This window comes from Tamandua tetradactyla, chromosome 2, assembly GCF_023851605.1.
Source record: "Tamandua tetradactyla isolate mTamTet1 chromosome 2, mTamTet1.pri, whole genome shotgun sequence".
Lineage (NCBI taxonomy): Eukaryota > Metazoa > Chordata > Mammalia > Pilosa > Myrmecophagidae > Tamandua > Tamandua tetradactyla.
Genome location: NC_135328.1, coordinates 177,542,922 through 177,564,385, shown reverse-complemented (window position 1 = coordinate 177,564,385; position 21,464 = coordinate 177,542,922). Strand labels below are relative to the sequence as shown.

General features: G+C 37.5%; 1 protein-coding gene across 7 annotated transcripts in view; it reads right to left on the bottom strand.

The window, feature by feature from the left end:
- Window positions 1-120: 120 nt before the first annotated feature.
- Window positions 121-21,464, bottom strand: part of GPBP1L1 (GC-rich promoter binding protein 1 like 1) — a 71,881-nt gene continuing 50,537 nt past the window's right edge. For all 7 annotated transcript variants that reach the window (XM_077149825.1, XM_077149824.1, XM_077149823.1 and 4 more), the window contains 7 exons: window positions 17,614-17,686; window positions 10,257-10,450; window positions 4,550-4,690; window positions 4,018-4,176; window positions 2,916-3,034; window positions 1,869-1,971; window positions 121-1,019 (listed from right to left, as the gene is read on the bottom strand). In XM_077149825.1, coding sequence (XP_077005940.1) covers window positions 867-1,019; window positions 1,869-1,971; window positions 2,916-3,034; window positions 4,018-4,176; window positions 4,550-4,690; window positions 10,257-10,450; window positions 17,614-17,686 — 942 coding nt within the window. In that variant the 3' untranslated portion in view covers window positions 121-866. The remainder of the gene's footprint in view (window positions 1,020-1,868; window positions 1,972-2,915; window positions 3,035-4,017; window positions 4,177-4,549; window positions 4,691-10,256; window positions 10,451-17,613; window positions 17,687-21,464) is intronic.

The following is a 21,464-nucleotide window of genomic DNA, read 5'->3' as shown; positions in this document are numbered from 1 at the left end:
GCTAAAAGGAGATACAAGTGTGTCTGAGTTCAGATTTCCTCCACAGTTCTAAAAATATTTTCCCTGTAAAAGAATCCATTCATCACATTTTAAAGAAAATATACTTCTTACACAAGACAATCCAAACTGATGCAAAATATTTATTCTAAGTTAGTTATTTTATGCAGTAGTTTCCCCCTCATAACAGACTCGTGATAACCACATCTTTTAAATCTGTAAATAATGTTATCAAAATAATCTTAATCTTTGAAATCTCACAAAAATTTATATTTTACAATCCACCCTGAATATCAAGGCTGCAAGAATAACACAACATTTTCTATATCCAAATATTTTACAGCTGTACCCAAAAAGGAAAAAAAAAGAAAACCACATATGCTTGGTTAAGGGCTAAAGTTACCCGAGCAGCCAAAAATAAAATAAAATATCCAAATTAATAGCATTAATTTAATACAATTATAACTTCAATAGTCACTTTGTCATTGACAATGATTGCTTGAGCACAGGGGTGAGCGCCCCAAGGGCTGATAGTAGAAGCTGTTGCTGCAGACCAAGGTCTCTTCTCTCCACTGCCAGCTCCCACCTGTGCCTCGCCCCATATATTCTGTCTGTGTGTATACATATATTATAAAAATCTCTCCCACTACACAAACTTCTCTTTATTAAGCAGATAACAGGGAAGAACAACAACAAAAGCTAAACAAGCCAATCGCTCTCTCTTTGGGATATGATTATTTCCCTTGTGCATTAAGTATTCAACAACATAAGAAAAGGAAAAGGAAAAGGATGATTTTTTTTTTTTGTATATTCCCTAAACACACAAGCTGAATTTACTTGGTCAGATTTAAGTGTGAACATTTATAAGCCTACTTCCAGGCATCGTCATCCGATGTTTCACTGCTACTGGTTTCTGTGTCTGAGTCCTCAAACTCCACTTTACAAGTGCTCCTCCAAGGGGAGAAGAGGCTGGAACTACGGGCCTGTAAGAACCCATTCTTCCCAAAGCCATTTCTTCTCAGCTATAGGAGAAAAAGAAAAGCAAAAAAACTACAATTAAAAAAAATCAGTGACTACTTTGCCCCATGGGTTTTGGGAAAGGCCAGGAGTTGATTCAATTCTAAACAGAATACAGAAGGACCCAATCTTCTTAAGATGTCTTTTCAAACTCTTATGTGCATATGAATTATGTAGTGTCTAGGATCTTTTTAAAATGCAGTTCTTATTCAGAATGCCTGGGGTAGGATGTGAGATTCCCTATTTCTAACAAGTTCTCAGATGACACCAATGCTATCGGTCTGACACAGTTCTGAGCAGTAAGGTCTTAAGTCAGTCTGTACCTTCTCACTTTATATCTAGACTGTAAGCTCCATAAAGTTCAGAAACCCCAACTGTCTTATTCACTACTGTACACCCTAGGATTTGGTAGTGTTTTACTGAGGGAAAGCATCCAGGCTTTAGTTTAATAAATTCAAATAAGCCTTCTAGCTACTTAGTTCTGGCCAGTCCATCAGAAAGAAACCACATGGCTGGAAGCAAAGAAGGGTGAGCCTGCTTCCTTAAGGCCCTAAGGGCTCTGAGGCTGAGATCATAATTCTAGAACATGACGATGTGTTTCTGATAAGGGATTAGAGCTATACAGATGAAAGGACATACTACTTTCTCCAATCTGCTAACACTGACCTGGTTTTTGTATCCACTACTGGAGATGCCTTTTCACATTTATACTGTGGTAACTTTGTATTTTCTTTTTCAAAGTCTTTCTCTCATACTGAACTGGAGCGCTCTAAGGCAATAACTATCCCGATTCCTTTCTATCCTAGCTGTCAACTGGTCTCCAGGAAAGGTTTATGTGTAGCTGAATGATATACCTGCTCTGTCTTCATGTGGAATTCTTTGAGCTCATCCTCTGTGAGGGGAAGGCAATTCTCATCATTTTCAGGATATTCCTGCCATCCCATTGCTTTCAATAACCTGGTGGACAAAGCAGAGACAAAGAAAATATGACACCTTGTAAGCCTGAGCAGGAAGCCCACAATTTTCCATAGAAAATATCTCTGCCCAGGGGCAAAGTGGTTCCTGCTTATATGTTACAGAGGGACTTGGTTTTTCTCTTCTCCCCAGTGTGGCAAGCTTTAATTATGACAGTTGTTTGTTAATTAAATGTGGGTTACCCATAGTTGAGAGCACAAGAGCTATATAGCAGAGACAGTAAAAGCAGCAGAAAACAAGACAGCATAAAGAAAACAGCCAAAAACCACAAGGATCCTCACAGACCAGAAGAAAGAAAGAAATCTCACCTTTATTTCTTGTGAACAAATGAGCATATTTTCACATGTACCTAAGTTCTCTTTTAACTCCACTGCATTGGGCCTTCCTTCTCATGATCTTGCTGTCCACTAAAATTCTTCTGGACAAAAGAAGCCTCCTTACAGAAAGGTAGTCCAGTACTTGGCAGGCCCCACCTACCATCCACTTGCAGATAGCTAGCTGCTCTATGTTCAAGGCCCTCATTCAAACAACAGGCTCCACATAGGAAGTGGCAGGAAGGGGTGGGTTTCATGCTTTCCAAAGCCCCTTAAGGGGGTCTTCTGGTAACTGCTCACTTGGAGCCATGATGGTCTAAAGGGCCAGCAAAACAGTCCTAGGAAACAGGTTCTTCTCGCCTCCTCTCTTCTGCTGAAGTCTTAAATTGAGTCTGAAACTAAATCAATGAAAGCTTTGGAGAAGAGAGTGTGGTTTGAGTCTGTGAGAGAATGTTCAGGTAACAACAAGCCAACCCAGGGCACAATAAGAGAGAACAATTTAATGATGCTCGTGGGCCAGTCTATATGCCAGACTCCATCTGACACATCTTCTTAAGTATGTTCAAGGTCACTGCAGGCCATACACAGCATGCCTTATGATCTGAGCCTCACCTGTGCTCTGCTTCCAGAGAGTGTGAGAGGACCTCTCCTTCCTCCACAACAGGAAGAGCAAGGCCATTCTGATGACAGTCTTCTCCATTTTCCTTTGGTTCAGGTGTGCTATTTTCCAACTGCAGAAAGGAAGGACACACTTAGTTTAACAATCCTTTGTGGCAAGATAAACAATCCACAAAGCCCAGCAGTTAGAACCCAGGAAAAGTGTTTTCCAAAAGACAGCCTCAGTCTCTAAATTTTCCCTTGGGTAAAAATGAGGTCTTGCTAAGATTTTCAAAGGATATCAACTGGCAACCATCTTTCTTAATTTCCGGTTACATCAACTGCAACAGAAGTCACCAGATGCCCTATGCAATATCAATTCCCCATTCTTCTTTCCTAACAGAACCGTGATTTTGACTAGGAAACCCATGTGCTCAGAATAAGTACGCGTTCTTAGACTTCTTTGCAGCTAGGAGTGACTATTTGACAGTTGGCCAATTAAATATAAGTGGAAATTGCTGGGTATAGCTTCTAAGAAAGTTTTTAAGGTTTTTGGCCCTTCTCTCCTTTCTCTAACTAGAATGTGGATAGGATACCTAGTGGTGCATAGCCATCCTAATCCAAGGTGACCAAAAGTTATAGGTTTTCTGATGATATCCCATAAGCTGCCATACTATGTTGGACTGCCTATCTCTAACTTCCTGTTGCAGGATATAAGCAAACCTCTTAGTTGTTGCATGGTTCTATCAGTTTTTCTTTTAAAAACAATTTAATTTAAATCTTTTAATTTACAATTTTTAAATTGTAATTAAATATAATCCTAATTGATAAAAGCTTCATAGTTTACCTACTTCTTAACAGAACTGATCAATTCAAGACTTAATACCAGCCCTACCCCTGCCAAGAACAAGGAGTCCCTGGAATCTGTCACTGAAATAAGCCCTAATTTAAAATCTTTACTGAACAAAGGATTAACCTCACTTTACTATAGCTGTGGTAGGCTATTTCATCTACCGACAAAATCTCTGTACATTTAAAAAAACTTGCCACATTTTCTTCCCTTAAGGAAACAAAAAAAGCACATATATACATAACCCTCCAAACCCTCTGTTCTTACATCCTCCAGCTTGTCACAGTCTCTGCTCTCTGAGAAGTCTCCATTCCGGTCATCCTTCAGAGTCTTAAGGAACTCACTCTTCCTGTCGGTAGTTCGGCGGGTCAACTTGGTAAGACGAGAGGAGGTGATCTCAATTGGAGGGGTGGTGCTGGAGGGACTCTGGGAAAATACCACAAATAGGTTGCTCCTGACAGCAAAAAAACAGAATCTGGTAGCCTATTTATCACTCGGTCTTTTATCAAAAGTAAACAATTCTTTTCATTTGAAAAAACTTTAGCTTTGGATGGTTTTTACATTTAAGACTGGCTGGCTGATAAGGCACCTCCTTTCATCTTTCTACAGACACCAAGAGAATGCCAGGATAATAAAGACTGACCTTAATCTTCCACATAGTAATTATCTAACCCAGCTACTACCCACCTCCGGATGTTAACAAGGAGTTAGAGCTGTACATGTCACACTGCACACCTCAGCACAAGTCAATGGGAAATGGCAACTATAGAAAAGGCTACCCTGCTTTAACCTCACTCACCTCTTTGGGAGAGCTCAGAACTGCGCCACCAGCCAGTACCGCTGGTTTGGTAACAGAGATTGGACTGGTAAAAGCAGATTCCCGGCTAGAGGAAAGGGACCCTGATTTGTGTTCCATTCTGTTAGCTTTCCATGCATTGGGCTACATGGGAAGAAAGAACAAATCAGTCAGAACAAGCAGGCAAACAGAAGGTCAGCTCGAAAGACCATAAGGCAGAGAGTGAGATGTTAAGAAATGGAAACATAAACTTCCAGAGCTTACCTGTTTCAACACAGTTGGGAGGTATGCAACCTCTTTCTAAGATTAGACACTTGAAGGAAAAAGGCAGACGAGAACCAGAAGAGCCATGGGATGTTAGCAGGTTTCCTCAAAAAGAGAACTCTAGTTCAAAAAGCCTGGGAGATGCTGGGTGAGCAAAGTCCAACAGGTTTCTTCTCTCTGCTATTTCTTAAAGCATTTAACTGGCCATGTGAAATTCAGAGTAGATACAATATATAGCATTTTTTTTAACCCCCCAACTGTTTTCCTTCATCATGTGATTGTTAACCTTTGATGTAACCCTGATATCCCATAAGGGACACTGGAATAATGCCGTTTTCCAGGAACTCTTGTGGCAAGAGTTCAAGACAAGGTTGGGCAATGTAAATGGCTAGACAATTCTGGTTTAGTCCAGGGCCCTTCTTTTGCTCAGCCTCATGGGGTCCTGATTCAATTATGACAGAAAATGGTATAAGTGGAACAGTATAGCTGGGACACATATTTTTTCTGAGTCAATACATTCTTTGAGGAGACCAAGGAAGATGAGGCAGGTCAACAGAGTTGGGAGGAAGCAAGTGAAAAGCTTCTATTTATTTTTCCAAATTGGAAGATTTAGAACTGAGAAACCTCCAGGACAAAAGAAGGGTCTGAGTGAAAAACATTCCTTTCCTGGTTTACAGACTTTGGGAAAAGAATTAATTTTACTGAGTATCTATCATTTACTAGGTACTTGTCATAGTATCTTATTTAATCCTTATTAGGCATAACTGTTATTAAATCAACTTTTACAGAGAACAAATTGAGGATAAGAAAGTGATGCAGTATGTTCAAGGTTACTCAGTAAGTGGTATCTTTTTCTCTATCCCACAATGCATCCAAAAAGAACATGCAAACAGATGAGAAACATGACCCAACTGGAATGAAGATTCATTTTTCTCTTGCACTGATGAACATTTAAAGATGGCTGCTTGTGTCAGGTTAACTATCAAAGATGATTTATGCCTTCTTGGGAGTTGTAGAAGAGTCACCAGATGCCCTGTCTTTTTTTTTTAATTATTGCCACCTGAGCAAAAAAACTCTTGGGTTTCTGCCCACAATACAGGTTTACTAAATAGTATTACATGCAACAGGGTACCTGTGTCCCTGCTCCATTTTATTCCACCTTAATCTTTATTTATTTATTTATTTTTTATTTATGATACATAACATACACAAACATTCTTATATGATCATTCCGTTCTTGTTATATTATCAATAACTCACACTATCATCACATAGTTGTATAATTCATCATGATCATTTCTTAGAACATCTGCATCAATTAAAAAAAAGCAATAAAAACAGAAAAAAATCCATACATACCATACCCCTTCACCGATCACCAGCATTTCAATCTACTAAATTTATTTTAACATTTGTTCCCCGTATTATTTATTTATTTTTAATCCATATGTTTTACTCATCCACCGATAAGGTAGACAAAAGGAGCATCAGACACAAGGCTCTCACAACCACACAACCACACTGCAACAGCCATATCATCATATAATTATCTTCAAGAAACATGGCCACTGGAACACAGCTCCACATTTTCAGGCAGTTCCTTCCAGCCTCTCCATTACACCTTAACTAAAAAGGTGATATCTATTTAATGTGTAAGAATAACCTCCAGGATAACCTCTCGACTCTGTTTGGAATCTTTCAGCCACTGACACTTTATTTTGTCTCATTTTGCTCTTCTCCCTTTTGGTTGAGAAGATTTTCTCAATCCCTTGGTACTGATGAGTTTCACCTCATTCTAGGATTTCTGTCCTATGTTGCCAGGAAGGTCCACACCCCTGGGAGTCATGTCCCACATAGAGAGGGGGAGGGCAGTGAGTTTGCTTGCTGTGTCGGTCGAGAGAGAGAGGTCACATCTGAGCAACAGAATGGGTTCTCTAGGGGGTGACTCTTAGGCCTAATTTTAAGTAGGCTTAGCCTATCCTTTGTGGGATTAAGTTTCATATGAACAAACCCCAAGATTGGAGGCTCGGCCTATTGCTTTGGGTGTCCCCACTGCCTGTGAGAATATCAAGAATTCTCCACTCGGGGAAATTGAATTTTCCCCCTTTCTCACCATTCTCCCTAGGGGACTCTGCAAGTACTTCCCTGTTCACTGTTCAAATCACTCTGGTATTCCATCTTAATCTTAATTTTCAGTAACTCAATATAGCGGGATGCCCACAGAAGAAAACCACTATTTCTCCATTCCCTTTTTTATTAGATGAATATATATTAAAAAAAATAAATAAATACTAAAATGAACTGCTTACCAACCAGTTTTGTTTTTTTAATTGTCTTCTCTTTTCCTTCATACTAAATCAATCCCAATTCTTTCCACTTCAAATGATCTTGCCTTCCACAGATGGGCTGATGGGTCCACAGTTATCCCAGTTTCCTAGGGATGACTGCTCGCTGTCCTTCTATTTCCTCTTTCATCTAATTTACCTCCCACCATGTGCCATCACCACTTCCCTTCTCTGCTCATTGTTACCATCCCCGTTCAGGTTTCACGATCTTTTACAGGGACCACAATCACAACCTCTACATTACTTTTCCCATCTTCATTCTACCTTTAACTCGGTCCTTACACTGATCTTAAGCTCTTTTATCCTTGCCAGTTTTTCACATTCAAGAATTATGAGATCTTTGAAGACATAATGAAATTACCTTACTCATTTATATAATCTTTACAGCCTAAAGGAGACATCTCAAAATAACATATATGAAAGCTCTTTATAAACTCTAAGAAAATGAGACATATAAAAGATGTGTTAGCATACTGATAATAATAGCCAGTATGAGTTCTAAGTACTTCATAAAATTTCCTCATTTATTCTTCAGAAGATCCTTAAATGGTGGGGGTTATTATCCCTATTTTACAGATGAAGAGATTGAGATTGAGAAATTAAAAACTTGCCTAAGGTGACGCTGCAAACAAGGAGCAAAATGGAATCTCTCTATTCCAAAATCCTACTCATAACCTCCATGTTACATTATCTCTTCCTTTATAGCAGCTGCTCTTTAAATCCTTGAATTGAAGGCACATTCTTTCTCTTTTATATCATAGGAATAAATACCTAAAACTTTCCCAAAGAAACCGCTTCTCATTCAGCTTTATTTTCACTCATTTCTTCTGGCTCATGGTCCTTTAGTTACTCTTCTTTCAAGTAGTTCCCCAGGGGTCCCTTTCCCTCTTGGTATAGATTTTCTTCATCCTTTCACTTAACTTTACCGCCACCTATATCTTCTATTTCCAGTTTTCATTTACTGACAAATTCCAAAGGTGGCTTTACCTCCACTTCTAACCACATAATTCTAGAATTCCATGTAATCTTGTTCGAGCCCTACTCTACTCTCCTAAAACCTCAACCTCAACCCCAACTAAAACTTTATAATTACCAAGATCAAAAGTTGTTTTCTAAGACTTGTTAAGTGTTGATAACTCCATTTCCTATTTTAAACTCATCCACAGATTTCCTGGCCATTTTTTCCATGACTAAATTACAATTTCTCAGTCCTATTGATTATGTTATCAACCTCAAGTTTTATTCCTTTTTTATTCTTCTCTCTCTATCCTCTTCCCTTGGAGATATTATCTACCCCCAAAGCTTCAATCATTATCCCTGGGATGATGTCTTATAGTCCTATTATTTCTTAAGCTCTATGGCTACTAGGAGTAATTAAAATTTACTATTCTTCGAACATGCCTAGTGCTCTCTGGTTTCAGAACTTTGACTTAACCACTCTTCTGATTTGCAACTTCCTTCAGACTCTTTTCTGCCTATCTGAATATGGACCACACTCCAAAAACCAATTCAAATTCTAGTTTTTCTGTAAAACTTTCTGACTACAGTCTGAGATGATCTTGCTTATCTTATCTATATAAATAAGTAATTCTCAATTAATTTAGTTATTACAAATCTGCTTGCAATCAAATCTTGAACTTAATAGTTCAAGATCTGTTATTTTACTTCACAAATAATTATGTGACCTACTATACTATTATATCTTGTCATCCTAATGAGACCTTTAGCTCATGGAGAGTTATGACCAATGCTATACTTCTCTGTATTACTCATAAGCACCTAAAAGGGTACCTGCACACAATGGAAAGTGAATTTATGCTCACTGGCTTTTCTCCCAATGATACAGTAAATTCTGATTATCTCTTTATGATAGTTGGAATTCATTCAAACGATTATTATTTGTTTAGTAATTGTGAATGTGTTAGGGAATAAATATGAATAAGACATGAAAACTGCCCCTTCCTATAAACCTAGGAGGTTTTAATAAAGTAAAGAAACAAATAGATGAAATAGTCTTGCAGCTACTGAGATAAAAGACTGAGTGCTATGTGATAAGGATATAAAGATTAACTCCTTAAAAATATGTAATAGGAAAGAAATCACAGAAAGTGTGACATGAACTTAAAGGACTACATGAATTTGAAGGACCAGTAATTCCCCAGATAAATTAAGGGGTAGTAAAATGTAAAAGGATTGGGCCCAGGCTATGAAGAATCACACACATCATTCATTGCTAAGGAGTTTGGACACTACCTTAAGATCAGGGGTCAGGAAACTATAAGCCACAGGCCAAATCTGGCCTGAGGTCTGTTTTTGTATGGCTCATGAGCTAAGAATGGTTTTTATATTTTAAAGGATTATTTTTTAAAAAAAGAAAAACAACACAATAAAAACCATATATGGGGTGGGCCATGGTGACTCAGCAGGTAGAGTTCTTGCCTGCCGTGATGGTTTGATTCACGTTGCCTGCCTATGCCGAAAACAAACAAACAAACAAAAAACCATATGTGGCCAGCAAGGCCTAAAATACTTATTTGTTGGCCCTTTACAGAATAAGTCTACCAACCCCGTGCTATAGATGGTTTGGAATCACTGAAGGGATTTAGGAAGTGACGTAATATATTCACATTGTTCTAGGATAATCATTCTGGCAATTCTGTGGAAGATGAATATAGAGAGAAGAGGAAATAGAAGGGTGTACTACAGCAGTACACATGAGCTGTGACAAGGACCTAAACTAAGACAGCAATGAGGGAATTACTGACAGGACTTTGTAACTCTGGATGAGTAAGGAGAAGAAAAGAGAAGCAAACAAGGTATTCAGCTGACTGATCAAATAGATATTGATACTATTAATGGAAATAGCAAATCAGGAGGAACAGGTTTATGAAATGAAACTAATGAGTCTGAGAAGCCTATTTAGAATCCAGTTGGTAGCATTAGAGAGTCTGACGACAGAGTATAATACCATACACATAGCAGGCACCAAATAACTGTCCAGTGAATGGTTCAACAGGAAAGAATAACATTACCACATTTTTTGGATTTATTCCCAAACTCGGTTGTACAATGTTCTTATATTGACTGATTCCAAATCCTACCTTTGAAGGTGGTGGTGCCGGCTTAGGAACCAGGTTCTTATAGACACTTGGGACCATGGTTGATGATTTGTTCCCATTTGCATGGTGAGATCCTGGTGAGGTGAATGCAGCAGAGAAGGCAGCAGCAGGATCCTCTTTGGAAACTTTTTTAATAACCAGCATTTTGGAGGGTTGCTTGGCACTAGGTGGGTTTTCTGTGAAATGGAGAAAGAAAACAGTATCAAAACTGTAGGATAACACAAAATATAGTTCCATAGGAAGGCCTCCCCCTCAAACAAAGAGCTAACAGCTGAAATTGAGGGGGAAACATTTTCTAGTGTGCGCTAAACAGATACTTTCAAAAATGACACTATTTGGAATCTACAGCAAAGGAGGCAGATGAAGCATTTGATATTGAACCCAGAAGGCCCAAAGATGTACAGCATTATTTAGCGTATGGTGTGATCAGTGATATGGACCAAAAAGAATGTCTGAGAGTAGCGGCTCCTGTCAGCATCACAATGGACAGAGTAGGAAATTGGGGAAAGGTGTCTGTTGCGGAACCCTATGATGAGGCAAACTGGAGAAAAGCTAAACAACAATAACAAAGGGGATAAAGTACAGCGATCACCTAAGCCCTATGTCCCACATTGCCAGGGAGATTTACACCCCTGGGAGTCATGTCCCAAGTGAGGGAGAGGGCACTGAGCTCATCTGCCGAGTTGGCTTAGAGAGGCCATATCTGAGCAACAAAAGAGGTACTCTGAGGGTTTGCAGGAATGCTTCACAGGGGCAAACCCTAAGATTGAGGGCTCAGCCTATTAAATTGGTTGTCCCTACTGCTTATGAGAATATCAGGAATTTCCCAGATGGGGAAGTTTAATATTTCCCCCTTTCTCCCCAGGCCCTCCAGGGGGATTTACTAATACTTTTTAAATTATCTGATTCAATATTCAAACTCCAGTATTTAGATATGATGCTAAAGCCTTCTCAATAAGATGTTCGGCTACTAAACATATCTAATGCAGTGATGAACAGGAGAGTTCAATCTGTAAATGCTCAAAATCCCAATGTCAGATTAGGTATTTATGTTTTCACTCTGCCCTATATAACAAGCATCACTTATAATTGCCAAATAAAATCCAAAACTGGAATGTGCTGAAAAAAAATAGCATATTCACAGCATGTACTAATATACAGCCTTAAAAAGTACTTTTTCTGAAAAACAACTTTTTTATTGAGGTAACTTCACACGCCATACAGACCATCAAAAGTATACAATCAATGGCTCACAACATCACATAGCTGTATATTCATCACCATGATTGTTTTTAGAACATTTGAATCACTCCAATAGAAGAAATAAAACCCTATACATTCCTTACCTCATTCCTCTCCCTCTCACTGACCACTAGTACTTCAATGTACCCAATTTTTTTATCCCTTATGCCCCACCATTATTTTTTTGTCCTTACTTTTTTTACTCATCTGTCCATACCCTGAATAAAGGAGTGTCAGACACAATTTTCACAATCACAGTCATATTTTAAAAGCTAAATAGTTATACAATTGTCTTTAAGAATCAAGGCCAATGGAACACGGTTCAACAGTTTCAGGTACTTCCCTCCAATACACTCCAATACACCATAAACTAAAAAGGGATATCTATATAATACATAAGAATAACCACCAGAATAACCTTTCAACTCTGAAATATCTCAGCCACTGAAACTTTATTTTGTCTTATTTCTCGTTTCTCCCTTTTGGTCAAGAAGGCTTTCTTAATCCCATGATGCCAGGTTCAGGTTCATCACAGGAAGTCATGTCCTATGTTGCCAGAAAGATTTACACCCCTGGGAATCACATCCCACATAGGGGAGAGGGCAATAAGTTCACCTGGTGAGTTGGCTTACAGAGGCCACATCTGAGCAACAAAAGAAGTTCTCGGGGTTGCAGGAATGTTTTCATAGGGGCAAACCTGAAGATCAAGGGCTTGGCCCATTAAACTGGTTGTCCCCACTGCTTACAAGAATATCAGAAATTTCCCAGATGGGAAAGCTTAATATTTCCCCCTTTCTCCTCAGGTCCTCCACAGGGATTTACTAATACTTTTTTATTCTCTGCCCAAATTACTCTGGGATGTATCGGGGCATCACAGTGATCTGTACGAATTAAGAAGTTATCACTCCCAAATAAGATTTCATGTAATTGAGATTGGAGCCAAGATGGTGGCTTAGTAAGGTGTGGGAATTAGTTCGTCCTCCAGAGCAGCTAATAAATAGGCAGAACAGTACAGAACAACTGCTGGGGCCATGTCAGTGACCGGACACACAGTATACACCAACCTGGACTAGCTGGACCAACTGCGAGCCCACCCAGAACCGTGAATCCCCCAAGCCATGGTAGCTGGTGCCCCACCCCCACAGGCTGCTTCCCAGGGAGGAAAGGAAAGCGTTTACCAGCAGCAGGGGGTGAATGCAAACAAACTCCAATTGTGGAATTAAATTAACAAATTCTGACTACTAAAAATAGGCCCCCAGCTCAGCTGAACCACCAGTAAAAGCAGAGGTTGCTGGTTTTTGCCCCAGCAGAGTGAGCAGAGTTGGGGGGGAGAGGGGGGTGGAACATGTTTTATTGGATTTGAAAAGTTTTGGGCCCTGAAGGAAAGGAAGGGGCACACAGGACCTGAAAAGACACAGAGCAACGTACCAACTTAAACTCTTGATTGGCAAACCCGAGGAATGGGAGTCCTTCTCGTTTTGGTGGCTGTGTTTCTACAGCTTAGACTGTTCTCTGGATACAGCTGCAAGGTTTCTTGGGTTCCACTGTCCCAGGCATAGGCAGAATTAAGCTTGTTGAGTGTTTGTCTGGAGCCTGTGCATTCCCCAGGAGAGGGGTGGGGCCCACCTCAGGTGGAATCCCTCCCTCAAGGAGTTCAGACACTAGGGTCTGAAAAAGTGCAGCGACTAAGCCAGTCTACAACCTCTCCTCTGTCTCCACCACACCCCCAGCAGGGAGCCTGCTGAAGTAAAAGGGACCACATCATCTTATGTTGGTGAGACCTGCAGGAAGACAAGTGCCACATACTGGGCAGGATAGGAAAAACAGAGAACCCAGAGGCTTCATAGGAAAGCCTTTCAATCTAGTGGGTCTCACCCTCAGGGAAAATTGACACAGGTGACTCTTTCCTCCTAAGAGTTTGGTCTGGGAAAATCTGGCTGGGGTCTATAATATCTAAGTAGACTCTCCTAAGAGGGTGGGGGAAAGTAACATAGAGGAAGGGCAAGATACAAGAAAACAAGAACTGAAAAATTCTGATCTGTTAAACAAAACCTAAGCTAGAGGTCCAGAATAAACTGAACTGAATGTCAAACAAGAGGCAGACAACGAAGTCATCCAGCAAGAAAAGCCGAGGTAATAAAAAAAAGTGAAAACAATCTCCAGAATAAACTAATTAAGGTAATTAAATGCCTAGATGCCAATAAAAACAACAAATCATACTAGGAAAATTGAAGATATGGCCCAGTCAAAGGAACAAACCAACAATTCAAATGAGATACAGGAGCTGAACAATTAATTCAGAATGTTCCAACAGGCATGGAAAACCTCATCAAAAATCAAATCAGTGAATTGAGGGAGGATATAAAGAAAGCAAGGAATGAACAAAAAGAAGAAACAAAAAGTCTGAAAAAACAAATCACAGAACTTATGGGAATGAAAGACACAGCAGAAGAGATGAAAAAAACAATGGAAACCTACAATGTCAGATTTCAAGAGGCAGAAGATAGGATTAGTGAACTGGAGGATGGGACATCTAAAATCCGTCAAGTGAAAGAAAATATATGGAAAAGAATGGAAAAATATGACCAGGAACTCAGAGACTTGAAAACAACACGAAGCTCATGAATATATGTGTTGTGGGTGTCCCAAAAGGAGACGAGACGAGCAAAGGAGGAGAAAGATTAATGGAGGAAATCATCACTGAAAATTTCCCATCTCTCATGAGAGGCTTAAAATTACAGATCCAAGAAGTTCAGCGTACCCCAAACAGAATAGATCCAAATAGATGTACTCAAGACACTTACTAATCAGAATGTCAGATGTCAAAGAAAAAGAGAGAATCTTAAAAGCAGCAAGAGAAAAGCAATCCATCACATAAAAGGGAAGCCCAATAAGACTATGCATAGATTGCTCAGCAGAAACTGGAGGCGCGAAGACAGTGGGATGATATATTTAAATATTAAAAGAGAAAAACTGCCAACCAAGAATTCTATATCCAGCAAAATTGTCCTTCAAAAATGAGGAAGAAATTAAAACATTTTCAGACAAAAAAATCACCAAAGGAATTTGTGACCAAGAGACTGGTTCTGCAAGAAATACTAAAGGGAGCACTAGAGACAGATAGGAAAAGAAAGGAGAGAGAAGTGCGGACAAGAATGTAGAAATGAAGACTTTCAGTAAAGGTAAAAAGAAGGAAAATTAGATATGACATATAAAATCCAAAAGGCAAAATGGTAGAAGAAAGTACTTCCCATACAGTAATAACACTAAATGTTAATGGATTAAACTCCCCAATCAAAAGACACAGACTGGCAGAATGGATTAAAAAACAGGACCCATCTATATGCTATCTACAGGAAATGCATCTTAGACCCTAAGGATAAACATAGGTTGAAAGTGAAAGGCTGGGAAAAGATATTCCACGCAAATAACAATCAGAAAAGCACAGGAGTAGCTATATTAATATCCAACAAATTAGACTTCAAATGTAAAACAGTTAAAAGAGACAAAGAAGGACACTATGTATTAATAAAACGAACAAGACATAATAATCACAAATATTTACGCACCAAGCCAGAATGCTCCAAAATACATGAGGCAAACACTGAAAACACTGAAAAGAGAAATAGACACATCTACCACAATAGCTGGAGACTTCAATGCCCACTCTCATCAACGGATAGAACATCTAGACAGAGGTTCAATAAAGAAACAGAGAAGTTGAATAATACAATAAATGAGCTAGTCTCAACAGACATTTATACAACATTACACTCCACAACAGCAGAATATACCTTTTTCTCAAGTGCTCATGGATCATTCTCAAGGATAGACCATACGCTGGGTCAAAGCAAGTCTCAATAAATTTAAAAAGATTGAAATCATACAAAACCCTGTCTCAGATCATGAAGGAATGAAGCTGGAAATCAGTAATAGGCAGAGTGCCAGAAAATTCACAAATACATGGAGGCTCAACAACATATTCTTAAACAAGCAGTGGGTCAAGGAAGAAATTACAAGATAAATCAGTAAATATCTCGAAGCAAATGAAAATGAAAACACAACATATCAAAATTTATGGGATGCAGCAAAGGTAGTGCTAAGAGGGAAATTTATTGTCCTACATGTCTATATCAAAAAAGAAGAAAAGAGCAAAAATCAGGGAATTAACTGTCCACTTGGAAGAACTAGAGAAAGAACAGCAAACTAACCCCAAAGGAAGCAAAAGGAAAAAAATAATGACGATTAGAGCAGTAAATAAATGAAATTGAGAACATGAGAAAATCAACAAAACTGGAAGTTGGTTCTATGAAAAAATCAGTAAGACTGATGGACCCTTCGTGAGGCTGATAAAAAGAAGAGTGAGAATGCAAATAAAGAGCATAAATAAAGAAGTAATGAGAGGATACTATGAACAACCTTATGCGAACAAACTCAACAATGTAGATGAAATGGACAACTTCATAGAAAGGCATGAACAACCAACACTGACTCGAGAAGAAATAGATGACCTCAACAAACCAATCACAAGTAAAGAAACTGAATAAGTCATTGAGAAGCTCTCCAAAAAGAAAAGCCCAGGACCAGATGGCTTCACATGTGAATCCTACCAAACATTCAAGAAAGAATTAGTACTAATCCTGCTCAAACTCTTCAAAATTTGAAGAGGAGGGAAAGCTACCTAACTCATTCTACAAAGCCAACATCACCCTCATACCAAGGCCAGAAAATGGTATTAACTAAAAAAGAAAACTAAAGACCAATCTCTCTTATGAATACAGATGCAAAAATCATTACAAAATTCTTGGGAATCGAATCCAACATCATATTAAAAGAATTATACACTATGACCAAGTAGGATTCAATCCAGGTATGCAAGGATGGTTCAACATAAGAAAATCAATTAATGCAATACACCTTATCAACAAATCAAAGCAGAAAAAGCACATGAACATCTTGATTGATGCAGAAAAGGCATTTGAGAAGATTCAACATCCTTTCCTGTTGAAAACACTTCAAAGGATAGGAATAGAAGGGAACTTCCTCAATATGATAAAGGGAATATATGAAAAAGCCACTAACATCATCCTCAATGGGGAAAAACTGAAAACTTTCCCCCTAAGATCAGGAAAAAGACAAAGATGTCCACTATCACCATCCTTATTCAGCATTGTGTTGGAAGTTCTAGCCACAACAATTAGACAAATAAAAGAAATACAAGGCATCCAAATTGGAAAGGCGAAGTAAAACTCTCACTGTTTCAGATGATACAATACTATATGATGAAAGCCCCGAAAAATTCACAGTAAAACTACTAGAGCTAATAAATGAGTACAGCAAAGTGGCAGGTTACAAGATCAACACTCAAAAATCTGTTGCATTTCTACACACCAGTAATGAACAATCTGAGGGGGAAATCAAGAAAAAAATTCCATTTACAATTGCAACCAAAAGAATAAAATATTTAGGAATAAATTTAACTAAAGAGACAAAAGACCTATATAGAGAAAACTATAAGAAATTGTTAAAAGAAATCACAGAAGACCTAAATAAATGGAAGGGCATACCGTGTTCATGGACTAGAAGACTAAATATAGTTAAGATGTCAATTCTAAATTGATTTGCAAATTCAATGCAATACCAATTAAAATCTCCAAAATTTACTTTTCAGATAGAAAAACCAATACCCAAATTTACTTGGAAGGGCAGGGTGCCCTGAATAGCTAAAAGTATTCTGAGAAAGAAAAATGACGTTGGAGGTCTCACACTACCTGACTTTAAGGTGTATTACGAAGCTACAGTGGTCAAAACAGCATGGTATTGGCATAAAGACAGATATACAAACTCTCAGCTGTTTGTATTTCAACTCCACTACAGTGATTATATTTCAATGACATTTTAAGACAACAGAGTAACCTGCTATACTTGTATCCACTTACTGAATACAGAGGAGATATCAGGTATTAGTAACTATAAGCAAATGGATGAGATGAGAAAAAACTAGAGGTAAAGAAACAAAAAAAAAGGTAATTTTTGTTCCTTTCTCTGGTTAAAAAAAAATTCAACGTAGTCTCTTTAAAATACAAAATCTACCTACCCCACACTCCAGAAGGCATCCCAATAGGTCTGCACAGCTGATTCTGTTTGCCAGCTTCTGGATTCAAAGAAGGCTGGGGAAAAAAGGGATATTGATGGTTGATACAGAAAGCGCATCATTTTGGCACTTTTGCAAAGATGCAATCACTGTAGACCTCATCACAAAATTACATATTAGCAGCATTTAAATAATTTACTACTGTATTCAGAATTGCAACAAGGAGACGTTCAAATGAAACAATCTATAAGTCTTAAGATAAACTTAGGCTCTCTTGGGTCATCTTAGGTTCCATTTCCTTTGATATTTTATTTTTTTATAAATAAACAGACAAAAGTTCCCACTTTCCTATCAGATATATGTGCCAATTAAGGAGGAACATAAAGCCAAATGAGTAAGAATGTGGATTAGCTTCCTCAAATGTTGAGTGAAGTGTGTGATATTTACTGCATTTCTGAGACTGGTTGAGGCAGACCATTTGCTAAGGACTGTGTTAGGAATACAAAGACAAATAAGAATAGCCCCTGCCCTCACTAGGGTCATAGTCTTACTAGGAAAGTTAAAACTCCTAGACAAATAAGTGCAATAAAAAGTTATAGGAGCTATAGTAAAAATTTACATTAGAGTAGAAGGAGGAGTACTAAGGAAGGAATGGTTAACAGGACTTCAAAGAGAAGTGGTATCAGGAAAGGCTGCAGCAGAGGTGATGATAGAGAATAGTCTCCATGGATAAAAGCTGTGATTGTTTTCTTGTTTAGATAGTCCTGGGCTCTTAATCACATTTTATAAAGGGTTCTCAGAGATACTGACCCTATTTTTGTCTTATCTCTTTCCACTAATTTTTAAAAACTTTCTAAAACTAAAATATAACACAGACACACACAAAAAATACATAAAACAAACGAATAGCTTAATGAATTATAAGGCAAAATTTTTTTAACCACCACTCAGTTTAAGCATTGTTTATACAACCCAGAAACACTTTACAAGTCGCATTCCAATTTAAAAAACCCTCCCTCCCCCCTCTAGAAATAACCAATATTCTGACTTATGCAGATCACTTCACTGTTTTCCTTTTATCACCCAAGTACAGATCCTTCATTACTACAGTTTTATTTCGTCTGCAAAAAATGTTTGTCTCTTAATCTGCAGGTTACTTTTTTAAACTCTTAGATATTACTGTAGTTTCCCACAAATCTGGATTTTGTTGTTTCTCAATGGTGTAGTTTAACCTCTTCATGTGACCTCCAGATTTCCTATAAATTAGTAGTTAGTTCTAGAGGCTACAGGATCCTTTTTTCTTTCTTTTGGTAAGGCAGCTTCTTTGTGGTGTCATATTCCTCCATTAGAGATAAACAACGTCTGGTTGTGCTTCTTCGTGTGATGTTAGGAAACACTGATACTGAAAGTAGAACTCACCACAAGGGGCAAAACAATGGTCTTCTAATTTTATCATTCCTTATTTATTTGCTAATATATAATAGAGTTCCACAAAAAGAAACCTCCTCTCATCTACTATTTGGTGACTCAGTGTTACAGTTCATATAGCAGAGATAGTATATATGCATCTTTCTTCCCCTTAATTAACTGGTTTTCAAAATAATGACTTGTTTTCCTGTCATAATCCAAAGGTGAGGTATTATTTTGAACTCAAAGACTGAATCATGTTTTATGTGATTCAATCCTTTGCAGTTTTTATCCTTAATGATACAGAAACTGTCCTGTTTTGGCCAGTGGAAATCTCTTCAGTTGGTCTTCTTAATCCTTTTGCTACAAGACTAGCTGTCTTTAATTGCTTTTTGTCATACAGTATGACAAGATATTCCAAGTTCATCTTCCTTGTAAATATCCTGTACAGAAATGGAATCAATCATTTCTTAAGAAGCCCTGATTTCTTTTAATGAGAAATGGTATTTTTTTTTAAAAAATTTTTTTTATTAATCAAAAAAAAGAAAAGAAATTAACACAACATTTAGAAATCATTCCATTCTACACATGCACTCAGTAATTCTTAGTATCATCACATAGATGTATGATCATCATTTCTTAGTACATTTGCATCGATTTAGGAAAAGAACTAGCAAAACAGCAGAAAAAGATATAGAATGTTAATATAGAGAAGAGAATTAAAATAATAATACTAATAATAAATATATATATATATATAAAAAGGAAAAGAAAAAACAAAAACAAAAGATACAAACACACAAACAAACAAACAAAAAACCATATTTCAGGTGCAGCTTCATTCAGTGTTCCAACCTAGTTACATTACACTTAGGTATTATTGTGCTGTCCATTTTTGAGTTTTTGTATTTAGTCCTGTTGCACAGTCTGTATCCCTTCAGCTCCAATTAACCATTATCTTACCCTGTTTCTAACTCCTGCTGGTCTCTGTTACCAATGATATATTCCAAGCTGATTCTCGAAGAGAAATGGTATTTTGAGATAATAATCTGGGCATTAGGGATACTCACTGCTATTGGATCAGTAATTGTGTTTAGGTCTTTTCAGTGAATAGAGCTTGGAAATAGACATGTACACATAACAAGACATTTTGAAAAGTAAAATAACTTTTGACTTCTTACTGAATAAATGTTCTTTTTATTTTTCTTTTCTGAATTGATGCAAATGTTCTAAGAAATGATTATGGTGATGAATATAGAACTATGCGATGATATTGTGAGTTGTCAATTATATACCAAAAACGGAATGATCATATGGTAACAATGTTTGCTTCTGTATGTTGTTGTGCTTAAAAAAATTTTTTTAATTAATAAAAAAAAAAAGAAGAAAGAAAAAGAAAACAGGGGCCTAGATTGTAAGCTCTCACAGCAGTCACATTTAGTCCAGAGTGGTAATTACTATTTGTAGATTTTGAAAGGCTGCTTTATACATATATAACCTGGTATTTAGAGATAAGAATGAAGCTGATCAGGTCAGGATTAAGGTAATTCAGAACACATGGGTAAGGAAGACATTACTTATATTTCAGAACCTCACCTACTCCTTGAGACCAAAGGAAGAAAAGTTTATTTTGTTTGGAACCTAAACTTCATGTAGTACATAATCTAACTCAACCTGTCTGGATAAGTTATATCAATATTTCTTTTAGTTTCCAGTATCTTATAACAGCTAGAAGTAAAATCCTAAAATTGTGGAATGGTAACCCATACCAAACTCTGAAATTTGTTCTACAACTTTCTTGCTGTGCTGTGCTTTGAAATTTATTGCTTTTATTGTTATTTTTCACAAAAAAAGAAAAAAAAGTCAATTGTGGTGATAAAAAAATATTTATTCCTTCTAGCCTCCAATGTTCTGGAGCAGCTAGAAGGAATAATCTGAGATTATGGTATGGCAGCACATGACAAATTCTGGGATCTGTCCTGTAACTAACAACTGGTTGAAGAGCACTTTGAAAACTACTGTTTTTTCTTTCTCTGCTTTGTATACATGTTATATTATATAATAAAAAAAAGTTAAAAAACAAAAAATAATTAAAAAGTTAAAAAAAAACTTTTCACGGATGCACTGGAAGTTCAGTGGTAGAATTCTCGCCTGCCATGTGGGAGACTCAGGTCTGATTCACAGCCCAAATTATAATTGTTTATTGTGAAAAACAAACAAACAAACCAAAACCAAATGGTGCTGCAATAACGGTATATTCAAATGGAAACGAATAAAATGTGATCCCCCACCACACAGGATACAAAAAAATAAAATACATTTCTTAAGATTAGAGTTGCCATAGATAGTGACTGATTCCTCTGATGGGTCTGTGCAATGTAAACTGAAAACCTTCTGGAAGGATTCACCATTCTAGATGCCACTAAGAACATTTGTGACTCATGGGA